General features: G+C 36.5%; 1 protein-coding gene across 6 annotated transcripts in view; it reads left to right on the top strand.

Moving 5' to 3' along the window:
• Positions 1-13561, top strand: part of LOC148654794 (uncharacterized) — a 30774-nt gene that overhangs the window by 11940 nt on the left and 5273 nt on the right. For 5 of the 6 annotated variants that reach the window (XR_015941152.1, XM_088644740.1, XM_088644736.1 and 2 more), the window contains 10 exons: positions 1240-1308; positions 1914-2051; positions 2544-2681; positions 4168-4359; positions 4465-4536; positions 5189-5326; positions 7863-7994; positions 9352-9540; positions 10736-10849; positions 12224-12424. Coding sequence is in view for 5 of the 6 variants with exons in the window: in XM_088644740.1 (XP_088500866.1) it covers positions 1240-1308; positions 1914-2051; positions 2544-2681; positions 4168-4359; positions 4465-4536; positions 5189-5326; positions 7863-7994; positions 9352-9540; positions 10736-10849; positions 12224-12424 (1383 nt within the window). In the remaining variant the exon portion in view is untranslated. The remainder of the gene's footprint in view (positions 1-1239; positions 1309-1913; positions 2052-2543; positions 2682-4167; positions 4360-4464; positions 4537-5188; positions 5327-7862; positions 7995-9351; positions 9541-10735; positions 10850-12223; positions 12425-13561) is intronic. The other variant, XM_088644738.1, reaches the window with a different exon arrangement.

A 13561-nucleotide genomic window follows, 5' to 3' on the forward strand; every position in this document is an offset into this window, starting at 1 on the left:
TTTTTTTAACACAATGCACAATTGTATTATGAGTAAAACAAGTAGGTAGCTGTATCAGCATGTGTAGGCTGCAAAGGAACAAGTAAAGGTTTATTCCATGCTGAAAGAGAAGAAAGGGAACACAACATTTTCTGACACAATAAAGTTTCACAAAACGTTGTGTTTCCTTTCTTCTCTTTTCAGCATGGAATAAACCTTTTACTCGTTCAGTTGTATTATATGAGCACAATTGGTTCCAAAATTTCCAAAAGGTGGAATCTTGTAATCTTGTTCTCGGTAAAATCTCGTTCAAATTGTAAAAATACCTAATTCCCATTAAAATATCTGTAAAACTCCAATTCATTCCAAGTGCTCATAACTGGACTTAAACCAGTTAAGTTTAGGTACTTTTCTAGTGTAATATTCTGCATTACTAGCTTTTTACTTTTTTATGAAAGCTGTAAAAATACTTCAAAAAGTAATATGAAAAAGGGTTGGGAAATAAAATTTGCAATATAGTACACAAGACCAAGAACTAATCAAGTGTTATTACTAAACAAATGTTTATTATGTTAGTTAATGAATGTTTTGCAGAATAAAACCCATAATTGTAAAAATAAGAACATCAAGCTGTTGGGTGTTTCATATTGCACACTCTAAAAATGAAAACATTTAATTGTACAAAATATAAAAAATGGGGAGCTTGGTTTTTGTGCAGGCAGAGTGGGGATTAACAGGATGGAGAAGGCTGTTCAAGTTCACTCACGAAGGCTTATTCTTATTACCCTTTTTATTTACAGGGGGCATGCTAGTCACTGGCGAGCAGTAGCTAAGGGCTTGAGGGAGAGAAGGAGAGAGGGTGAAAGGAGTATTTATCTCAATTTTTATAAAGGAGGAGGAAAAAGGTGAGGCTTAAGAGGAAAAGGCAGAAGTTGCTAGATTAGTCTACTCTGGAGGGTGCAGAATGCCACAATATTAATTTGACAAATTATGCATTCAAAATATTATTCTTCCCTCTAATACCCCTAGTAATACTGGCCTTAGTCTTGGTAAGACAGTTACTGTAGGGCAACAGCTGAATGGAATAAAAAATAAAAAATGGACGAACACGCTACACTTTTGGAGCTTGTATTCATTGGGAAAGTTCACACATGCAACAAAAATAGGTTTGTGTAAACTCAATAAGTAAAGCGCTTGTTTAATGAGGAGTGAGAGTATTGAAAACAGAAGAACTCAGGTACTTTTCTAATCTCTGAACAGGCAGCAGGGCAGCAGGGATCAGCACAGAGAATGAAACAAACCTTCCCAATCATTCTGCAGAAAACATAGGTAGGCCTATTGATATTGCCTTATTACTTCTTAATACACAAAGCTCTCAACACCTGATAAGTGTATGTTCTCAGATTCTCTCACGTTAACTTGGATATGCCATGGTGATAATTCTAATGGTAAAATCAGAGTGGGATTTAGTAAAGTCATAGCAAAGCATAGGCAGGAATGGTGAAACATGCTACAAATTATAGAACCCAAGGCAGAGCAAAGTACATCCAGCATGAGCATGGTCAAACTATGAGGAAAATAGAGCTAATACACTAGACAATTGTAACTGTAAAGTCATGGGTTCAAATTCTGAATTAGATGCTCTTGTACTGTTGAGCAAAACGCTTCACCTGAATTGTTCTAGTAAAATATCCAGCTGCTGAAATGTCAGCTAAATATATTAGTTTTCACAATTTTCAAAGAAGTCACAAAATACATTTCATTTAGTATTTTGTCAGTATATACTATACTGTGCTAAACTGACTAAATGGATTCAGAGCTAGGCTTTGGTTTATAGTTTGAATAGTTATATACAGTATTAACTATGACCATATGCCCTCTATACTTACCATTTGCCTTAATCCAACTCTTTCTTTTAAACTATTTTAAATCAGGGAAATCCTTTATTGCTTCTGTCACTGTGAGAATGAGGGATGTTAGAATTAGCACTGATAACAGCTTCACCATTGAGGAAGAGGCAAAACAGTCAGCCTTCACGAAACTTGGATTTGTACTTGGTGCTAACGAATCAGGTAAAGTTGATTTGATTATCTCTCCAGACGTTACGTCCTCGTTTGTCTTTTTTCAACAGTCCAACAAAATGAATTATCAGTCAGTAATGAAAAATTTGGATTGATGTGAATATCAAAAACTTAATTTGATTCAATTTAGCTTCAAAAGAAAAGTTACATTTAGTTAAACAACTCAAGGTCAACATATGACTGTAACTTGTAGCTCTTACAGAATAATTCAAAAACATTTCATCATCCTATGGTTGAGACATAGGTCTGCTTCATTATACAGAAATTCTTTGTGAAAGGATTGTGTCACTTTTGAAGAGAAACTGTCATCCTTAAATTTTGTAAACAAGTTTCCAGTTTAGAACAGATAAGTATTGTGGTGTTTGGACAAAATGATACAGAACTTCACTAAAACCAGCTAAAAATCTTTTTTCAGTTACAGATATTATATAGGCTAATAGCTCAAACATTTCTTGAATGACAACATATTTTATCTTTCTTTAGAGGAAAATGCTGAGAGGTTCGTCCAAGAGTATTTCTCCAAATCAAAAGAAAATAAAATTCAAATTGGGTACGAACATGTCCAGAACACTCTTGCTTGTGTGTTGACCTTTACAGTCCAGTGCACCTTCACGGGTCAGGGTAAGAGATTTATAGTCCTTTTATTTAGCTCTGCAGTTATTGCTGTGCTTTTGAACATGCTTCTACCATGCTGACACTCATCAAATTCACAATGTGCTGAAAGGATAAAAATTCCCAGTGGATTTAATTGAATTTAATCCAGGGATATTATGTTTTTTGAATTTCTTGCAACATTAAAGAACAAAAACAGGTGTACTAGTGAAAATATGACCAATAATTAAACTTTTTAAGTACTCTGTTTTTCTGTGCAACTAGTGTGACATGAGTAACATCTATATATATTTTTTTCTAACGCGCTTTATCCAGTACAGGGCTGCAGGGGGATTCAAAGCCTAACCCAACAAGCAACAGGCACAAGGATGGTACAACAGTCTATTGCAAAGCACACACAGGCATACAGTCACGCCAGGGCCAATTTATACAGAATAGAGTTCACCTACCAGCATGTGTCTGGACTGTGGGAGGGCATTTGATCACCCAGAGGAAACCCATGCAAACATGGGGAGAAATTACAAACTCCACACTGTTATGAAGTGTTTATCAGGACCCTATGTAGACGATAGAATCCGGAAGGGAGTACAACAAACAAGGGGAGGAGATGGTGAGGAACTGGGCAGGTTGACGAACAGGGGGGCGTGACGACAGTGCACTGGTGCTCAGGGGGGCATGGTCCAGGCGAACTAGTTCAAAACAATCCCAAAGGGGAAACCAGGAAGCAGTCCAAAAGTCTAGTACCGGGTGATGCATCCAAGAAAAAACAAATGAGGTTAAAAACCGGAACGGGATTCGGTGCAGGGACGGGGAATAAAAACGGGGGTGACGAGGCCAGGCACTCTGAGCCCCGCACTCAGCTGGGTCAGGACGCCGATAGGAGGCCTATGCCCTCAGCCGCGGGCGTAGGGTGACTTAGTGGTACAGTAGGCGGGCCTCCGGGCATCCGTCTTCCAATGCAGAGCCCAGAATAGAGTGAGCGTCTGGCTTATAAGGAGGGGCAGGATTGGAGGCAGGTGGACATGATCAAGTAAAATAAGAAAGAACCGTACCGCCCTTAAGAGGAGGGATTACAAACGTGACACACACAGATAGGACCAAAGCACCAATACTAATCCTCTCTGCTGTTCTTTTTTCTCTTTACCATATCACTCACTTCCTGCTTCTTCATGCAATTTCCATCTTATCTTCGGGACTACATTTTCTATGTCCTATTTACCCATAAAGGCTGACTTAATAATTTAACTACAATAGTTTGGCCACTGTGGTCTTTAGTGCCTTAAGGGACAAGATATGGTCACTATTATGCAAATGCTCCACAAGAAAGCCCATTGTTTTACATTTAAAGAATGGGGTACTATTATACACTTGTATACTGTGGAATTTAAACATTAAAAAACCTCCACACAACATTGTTTATCTATTTACTGATTAAGAATTGTAGCACACTCATTTTGATTTAATAGTATGTGTATAATCTTCTTTACTTTTCCAGATCATGCATCCTCTAGAAAATCAGCCCACGAAAATGCTGCTAAAGAAGGGCTTCGAAGACTTGCCCCTGTCAGTGAGTTTCACACCGGTACCAGTTTTGAACCTATGGTGAACTACAGGAACAGATTACAAGAACTTTTTCAGAAGGCTAACCAAGAGTTGCCTACATATGAAATTATTCACAATAATGCAGGTAATTTGTTGATTCTTATTTTTTGTAATTGAATGAAATCGTCATGTAAAGTAAATGTACCCTATTTTGAATTCAGTTTCTTGCTCCTCTGTTTTCATGCTATAGGGAATCAAGACAGTGCTATGACAGTTACCAAGAATCTGAAAAGTGAATGTGATAGATTGGCTCTTTTGACAGGTCATATTGGCTATCCATGTACAGTTTACCTCAAATTGTTTAGGTCAGGTTTTTTGTATATTAATTGAAGTGAATTGAAGATTTCTAAGACAAAATCCTGATCTCTTCTTACACAGAATAAGCTGTATTGAAAATAGTAAGTTTTGTATACTGTAGTTTAAGTATAGTTGTAGAAAATGCTATTTGAGGCTTTGAGTGTGTTTCTGATTATCGTAATATTTCTATAAGTATATATTAATCATTGTTTGCCAGACTATGTTTTTATTGCATAAGGTTACCAGTAATACAGTAAGTGAACAATAATACGTTAAACACATTTATATCAATTAAAACATTGTTTTAATTTTTATATAAAATAGCTTTGGATGTATTTTCTCATACATTTACTTAATTCAATAATTATTTATTCATTTATTATTTTAATATCTTGTTAATTATACATGTTGATTGCAAATTGAAGGGAATTGTTTTTCTGCAGTTAGGTAAATATGAAATTTAAGCTTCACTTTAGCAGAGTAAGTTAAGTTAACCCTTGATGTAAGTGATGTAAGTTAACCCTTTGATACCTGACCCATCGTTCACCACAGCGCACAGTCGTGTTTTAAGTATTTTCTATGTTTTATATTTGTATTTTTTATATTTAATAATGTAGTAGAGGAGTTCAGGTCTACTGTCACCATATACATAAAAGAACTTGATTTCCCAGAGGAGTATGACAGTGAACACAAAGCTGTTGAAGAAGCTTGCAAAAAACTGGATTTAGTCCTGAATTCAGCAATGGATAGATCACGTAAGTGTTTTTATTTTATTAAGAAGGTATTGTTAAGCAATATGCATCATGAAGAGGGAATAATTTAATCACTTACCTAAATTAATTACATATTTTTTAGTGTTTATAATTATGTCATACAAAGTAGTTTATCCGTGTTTATAATTTTGTCCCACAAAGATTAGTCGATCATTTTTAACTCTAAATTCTTTTTTATGGCTCTGATCACATCTTAAATTTTGCTTTAGACATGCTGAAAATGTACTGAAGCAAGTTTGTTATATATCTGCACTGTAGATAACAATGTACTGTAGCGGCTCTCGAAGAAAGTCTGAGTAGTTTCAGGCTGGGTTGTGAAATGTCCATTATTATTTAGTTCCTCATTCTTCTCTTCATGCTTTAGCAACTGTGGCTATGTGGCAGCATAAACCACTTTTCTGATTGAATCTTTGAAAGTTTTTTGTTGTAGGAAACTTCTATATTTTATAGAAATATAGAATATCTTCTATATTTTTCAACCCCCCAGAATGCTCTCAATTTATGAAGCTATATCAGTCATGCTTCACTGTGAATTGTTGATTGGTTTTCCCACATACAGTCCATTATTTGCCCAATAGTAAAATCTTGTCCTGTCAAATGCTTCGCTCTTCATTACTTGCTTTTCCTGATGCCTAGTTGTTGGTCAACAAAAATATCTTACATTTGAGGATGGGACACCAGTCCATTCACAGGGCAAACACAAACACAGACATGCATACGCTCAGATCTAGTGCCAATTTCCCAATTAACCTACCGGTATATTTTTAGACTATGGGAGAAAATTGGAGCCCCCAGAGGAAACCTTCATGAATATGGGGAGAACATATTAAACCCCATGTACATAACACTCTAGGTCCTGAACGAATCTCAGGATCCCAGCACTGCAAGGCAGCCACGTTAACCACTCCGCCACTATGCTGCCCAAGGTCCTATTTAAGATCTGTTCTTTGGAAGTGTAATGGAACCCTCTGGAGCTACACAGAGACCACCACAGGTTTCCTGTTTTCCTAGGATATACACATGGCAGACACATGGAGTTAACACATGGCAGACATTCAGGAGTAGCATGCATCATTGTGGTTAAGGCCTGAGAGCACTGACAATGTCCATTATTAAGACATTTAAGTCTACTGTGCATAGTGGGTGGCAACCCTGCCAGGAAGAGGATGTATGTTTTGTGAGGCAAGTAGTTCATGAGGTAACCCTTATTCCAAAGGTAAGAGCTGATGATCTTCAACACAAGCTGGCATCTTCAGGATACATAATGTATAAAACATCACCTGCAAGAATCAGACATGTTGAATGTTTCTTGGAACAAACCTCTTTTGAGCATGAAGTACAAAATGTGTTGACTTTCTACGTCTAATGACAACTGGAATCAACCTCCTTTTTGTTCATGCATCTCAGAAATATGATTGGTATTTAAAGGTCCTAGAGACCTTGTTAGGAGAGGGGGAATCATGAACATTTACACTGACATTTTGGTCAGACACTTGGTTCCCTCATTCAAGAAGCCAGGCCAATAATGGACATTCCAGCATTACAATGATCCAAATAATTAATCCAGATTGACAAAATTTACCCAACTATGCATTAAATGTTCTCAACTGGGCATCTCCAGACCTCAGTAAAACTGAACATTGGTGGTGTGAACTCAAGAAAGCAATTTACACATGGAAGCCAAACATTTTCAAAATCTTAGAGAAAATCATGGATAAACTGTTTAAGATCACTCCTCAGAACTTCACAGCGTACTAAAGGAGCTGTCTTGACAGTGTAATTCCTGGCATAGGAGAGTTTACAAAGTAATAAATACAAGGGTGTGAATAACTGTGATTTTCATATTTTTTTAAACTTTAATGACTTATGACAAATATGACTTTTGTTCTATTTAATGCTGATGTGAGTGCAGTATAATAATATTTTAATTTCTTTAATCAAATCACATTAAGCATTTAACAGTAAATATTTTTACTTATATAATATTTTTGTTTGTTTTTCATCAGAGAATATCTGGAGGGCTTTCAGTACAGGTATATTAGAGCTTGGTCAGCCTGGCTTCTACAATGCCATCTAACTCAAGCAGTTAAAAAAAAAGAGACAAAAAAAGTTTAAAAAATAGTTTTGCATCCACATGACGACATGAATTAACAGGACTGACTCTCAGTTTATAAGCATATAAATTAAGAAAGTGTTGAAGAGAACTCATACTTGTACCTCAAAAAACATTATTTGATCTCTATAAATCCAACTAATGCAAAATAAAGCTTCAACTAAAATAAGCTTCTTTCATGCTGCATTGCTGAGGTAGGATCATTCTGATATTTTAAGAAGAAAATAAATATATTGCAATCTATTAAGCCTAATTTAACCTTTTGAAAGTGGAATGATACAGAACAAACATCAATATTCTTGTGCGATTATTTACCTTAAAAATCATTAATTATGTATGATAACTTCTGTTTTGAAATTGTGTAGGAATGTGCACTTTGTGACAATAATTATGTTTTCCTTTAAGAGCTGTCTGCTTCTAAGGCAAGAATCTTAGAATGCTTGGGAAAAGACAGTGTGAAAGAAAAGATCGTTAAAGTTGCAAACAAATACAAATGCCAATTAATTCTCAATACACCTTTATCTTTTGAAGATGAAGGTAAGAATAATTTAATATTTTCTATTTTTCTTCAGCTATAATAATGTTAAACTACTGTATAATGAGTATATACTGTAAGTTAGGACCCAATAATAATTAATGTTCACATTCTGAAAATATTTCTGTTTTTCCCCTGGAGTCCTGCACTGGTCCCAACCATCTTGTGGGCTTATCCTTTGGCCTGGTCTCAGCCTGTTATAAATCCACTCATTCCAGTTCCAGGAGCACTTCCAGAAGACTGACTCGATGTTGAGCTCCCAATCTCTTGGTTCCGGTGCCAGGCTCCATGTTTTCCATAATGGCTGCTTTTTAAGCACTGCCTGCCAGTTACTCCCTTTAATAATTACTCATCACTTTCCCTCAGCTGTACCGGAATGCTCAACCCCTTTATAGTTGGATCTCTCTACAGTTCCCAACAATTATATCTACAGTTGGGAACTTCCCAATCCCTCGCAGTTGGATTCTGACTAATCACTTCCAAGGCTGTGTCAATTGTATGATCTACATCATAACAGAATGCTCCTGGTTACAGGAAACCCTAATTCCTTGTTGTTTTCATTACAGAGTTGCATTCCCATGTACTGTAGTTCCACAGAAGTCAAATTTAAAACCTTACTTTTCTGATTAAAGCAATTTCAGTTTAGTCCAGCTTTGTTTAGCAAAATTTAATGACTGAGGCAAGTGAGCCAGATATGTAAAGGTTGAATATCTAAGGTGGATTTAACAGGGTGCAAAAACACCTGGAGAAACACCATTTGGTCTTTGTCTGCCCCAATGAAGATAAGCTGATAGCCTGTCTCATGGGAGTTCCAATGTGATGGATACTATGGTGCTATAGTCCGATATTGCACTTGGACTGGAGTTGAAAGATTTCAAAATATTTTTTTTTAATTCTTTCCACAGTCAGGTAATTTCTGAGAAAGAGCAAAATGGTATGATAGCAACAATTGCGGATACATTTTTTCAGTTCAGTTCAGTTCAGTTTATTTGTCACATGCACAAGTGCAATGAAATGCTTATTTGCATGTTTGCTGCAATGCAAAAACATTAAAGAATCACCAAAAACATAAACACAGAAGAGCAGCAGAAACAACAACAAGTTAAATAACATACAAACATCAGTGTGAGTCAGTGGCAGGGGTAGAGTTCAGTAATCTAACAGCTTGTGGGAAGGATCTGTGTCTGAACCTGGATGTTCGTGCCTTTATGCTCCTACAATGCTTACCAGAGAGAAGGGGGGAGAAAAGTGAGAAACCAGGATGAATGGTATCCTCAGCGATACTTCCAGCCTTTCAGCCTTTGTTATCTGAGGGAGTGTAGAGGACATTAATGCAGCTTTGTGATCTCTGTATTCCAGAGAGTGCAGCTTCAAAAACTTCTGCAGAACAACAGGTGGCTTGGTCAGCTCTGCAAAAGCTGAGACCCCTGCTCCGCTGGAATGACTCTAATCCTACCATACTTAAGAAGAACTACAAGGGAGCACTGCAGGAACTTATTCAGGAAAAAGGCCAGACCCTCCCCTCTTACAGCACCAGGTGCATCTATGGTAGGTTGCTCTTTTACCATTTTAAAAGTCATTATGTTTTGTGTCTTGACTTTGTGGAATTTGTCAACCATAGTATGTTCATGTTGCACGCTAAAATATATGTTTTAACTTACAAAAGAGACATTGTGTCTGATTTGCTTGTGTATTGTGAGGTAAAGAAAAGCAGCAAAAGCACATCTAGCACAGAAGTCAGGAGTAAGTTCTGCACATTGCTGGTGGTGGAGAGGAGTCCCCATTACCTGTAAAGTGCTTTAAGTGGAGTGTCCAGAAAAGTACTATATACTGAAAGTGTAAGCAATTATTTTTAATCGTAAGACCCTTGGGTCCAAATCCCAGTGTATTGTATATGCTGGTGCTAGTTATACAGTACATTGTTTAAATAAAGCTTAAAGGTATTTCACAGTGTGTGGACATTACCCCTGTGCCCACACTCCAAGAAATAAAGTTAAATTACAAACCAAACTATCCCTGGTAATCACAACACATGTCTGCTAGTAATAATTTTATATTTTTATGAGTCTTCAGCTGAGTATATCATTCATGGTTCCATAAAAGCTAACCTAGGTAAGATTGAGTGCAAAATGTTTGGTGGTATTATCCATCTGTGCTGTAGAAATGTAAATCTTGTTCATATCAGATTAGACTCTAACGAACAGTCAACAGTATTGCTAAAGAAATGTTGCTGCTCTTGATAGGAAGGGGAAAGCATATGAAGGAGATATCCACATCCGAAACATTGTGTTTCTTTTCTTCTCTTTTCAGCATGGAATAAACCTTTACTTGTTCCTTTGCAGCTTACGCATGCTGATGGAGCTACTGTACATACAGTACCGTACTTGAAGGAGATATCTCATTGTTTCCCCTTTAAACATATCTTAACATAGCAGATAATTAAAAAAACTCACAGACTGTTAAAGTAGTAGTACAGAAACAACAAAAAGGCAAGGAATGTTATCTTAAAAATGAACATAACATTTTCCACCCTGTTTTAATTACCTGCTATAATAAGTGTATCATGGGAAAAATAATTTGAAATCCCCATAAAATAAGTTCACCCTTCCCTTATGAGCCGCCACTGATAAACACTTGAATATGAATACTGTCTTATACAGTGTCCTGTCTCTCAGTCAGACATAATTTGCTCAGTTTTAGTAGTGATGAAATTAATTTAAAATGTTTTTGTTTTTGCTTCAAGGATCACCCTCAAACAAAACAGACCGTAGAAGTGTTAATCCTGTCCCAATAAAAAACATGCTCCCCATTTCATGTTATATAACTGAGGATGAAGAAAGACCAAAAACTGTTGAAGGTACAGTATACCACTACTATTACTATGATTAAAATGATCTATCCTTTTTGTAACCTCTTTCTCCAATTCAGGATCTGAGGAGCTGAAGCCTATGCCAGGAAGTAATTGGTACAAGGCTGGGATGCCACAGATACTGTACAAAGCACACACTCACACCAGGTTCAGTTTTCCCAGAAGCTAGTTAACTTACCAATGTGCCTTTGGACTGTGGGATAAAACTGGAGTACCCAGAGGAATGAATTCCGGGAGAATATACTGTACAAACCCCACTCAGCTACAGTACTACCCCAGGAACAGGAATATCGCTGTGCCACTGTGCTGCACCATGATTAAAAAAAGTTTTAATAAAAGTTCAGGAGGGATGATACCAGCCAAGTTCCAGCCTCAGCTGTAAGTCATCCGTAATCACTCCTGACATCATTTAGTCATCTAAAACATTATAAACACTTTACGTAATTCGCTTCCCTCCCTCACATGCTTGTTGTTCATCCCACCCTCATTTCCATTTCCACCTTTGCAGCTGCCCCTTGGTCACTCCTCATCCTGGGGCCAGGAGGTTAGTCCTCAGCCAAGCGGGTCAAGCCACACTTACTCTAACTAAACATCTCCAAAAATCTTTCAATACCCTTAATTAATAGTTGACGACACTCAATGATCACTTCGCCACTCCCTACAATGGTGACAAGAATCAGGTGGCTTCCCCCAAAAAAGAATGTGCTATATCTTGGGAACAAAAGCAGGACAGATGCTACTTTCAGTGGCACAAACCAGAACAAATGGAGCACAAACAAATGTGGTGGGTTTCCTTGTTTGTGCTGGATGAAAACTTCATGGAGCTTGTCATTCCTAGTGAAAATTCTACTTGTTGTAATTATTTGTGACATGCCTGGTCGAAAGAAACTGAGATTACGGTCAACATGCCCCTAGAAGCCATTTTAGGCCTCTGACATTTGTAAAAGATCTTTGTGTGAAGATTAATTAGATAATTGGATAATTGGAGAAAGATTAGAAGACACATTCTCATTGGAAGTGTCCAAAGACATACTGGTAGATTAATTAGCTTCTCAGAAGACTGTCCCTGATATGAGTGTGTGTCTGTTTTTATGCCTGTGTTTGCCCTGCAATGGACTGTCACCCCCATCCAAGTTGTATCCTGGATTGAGCCCAGTACTTGGCGAGATAAGCTCCAGCTCCCCCGAGATCCTGTATTGGATAAAGTGGTTGAACATAAATGGATTGATGGGAATTTTATTGAATGATAATACCGAACAATATTTTTCAGCAGATTATATTGTATCATGCAATTCTTTCTAAAGATACTGTTTTAAATAAATGTGTACAAATGGGTTAACTGGATTTTTCATTTTACTTTAGAACTGACTGTAGCTTTGGCAAAACACAATATTCAAAAAGACTTTACATACTCTATTTGTAAAGGATATGCATCATCTGTAATTATTAGTAAAAAAAACATCATATTAGAATCTCTGGAATGGTGTGACACAGAAGAGGAAGCACTCAATACATCGTACAAGACGCTAGGCAGGACGTTGTATGATCTTGGCCAAATCTCAGGTAAGGATTTCCTGCAGTAGGTAATAAAGTTGTCATAAAGTTATGCTTTAGAAATGCTGGCATTTTGAAAATTTTGTCTACCGTTTCTGCTTTTAAGTGCCCACCAATACTGTATTGAATATGGACTACAAATTTGGTTTCACCAAAAATCTGTTTAGGAGCACTGGTAATTGGAGTTCTGGATAAATTGGTTCATGTCCAACACAAGACTATTAACTTATTATTGTTACAGTGACAGACCATATCAAACATTGAACAGCAAAGGGTAACATACATTCAGAATGTGGCGCATACAGTATGTTGAAAAGACATAGAAAGACATCCTTTTGAGATTTGTAAAACAGTAGCATGTTTACTTTCACTAATGCTTAGTGGAGCTAAGAGTTTATTTAAATTGAATATTAATTTAAATTGAATAACCATTCTACTGTTGCATTATAATGTTTGATCTTGGTGTGAAACAAAAAAAATCAATCTTATTACCATAATTACCAAGAAAAAGTCATACCACCTTGAAATTATGCAAAGTAGAATTTAATGTTTTTGGTTTATTTTGAAAGAGACCTTTGTTTCCTCCATTTTCAAAGAAACCTGAATAGTTATTACGTCACAAACATAATTTGACTCAAAATATGAATCAATAAATTAATCAAATTAATCACATCAGTGGCAAAGTGAGAACATTTTATTCCATGTTAAAATGACTTACATCTTCTGTGAAGAAATTACTAGCACTAGTATTAATGTATTTATGGAAACTTTATGGAAAGTCAAGGGTTTCCTGCTGGAAAATTCCTCATTCCATCAAAACTGAGATTCCAGATAAATTTCACTGGCACTATTTCTATTTGTGTAATATATGATGTAAAGTATCTATTTTGTAATGTATTGTCTGCATTGTGTGGTGTTGTCTGATGCATGTCCTTAAAAAATCGGCATGCATAAGAATCCCAATGTACGCATACAGGACTGTTCAGTACATAAATAAACTCCTCTATCTCTCTATTTTTCTTTAAGTTATACCTATTGATTGCATCTGATTGCATAAGTTATACCTATTGATTGCATCTGAGGAGGAAAACAGAAATAATAATAATTGCTTACACTTATATAGCACTTTTTCTGGACACTCCACTC

The sequence above is a fragment of the Lepisosteus platostomus genome, chromosome 9 (genome assembly GCF_059453375.1).
Source record: "Lepisosteus platostomus isolate fLepPlt1 chromosome 9, fLepPlt1.hap1, whole genome shotgun sequence".
In the NCBI taxonomy this organism is placed as follows: domain Eukaryota; kingdom Metazoa; phylum Chordata; class Actinopteri; order Semionotiformes; family Lepisosteidae; genus Lepisosteus; species Lepisosteus platostomus.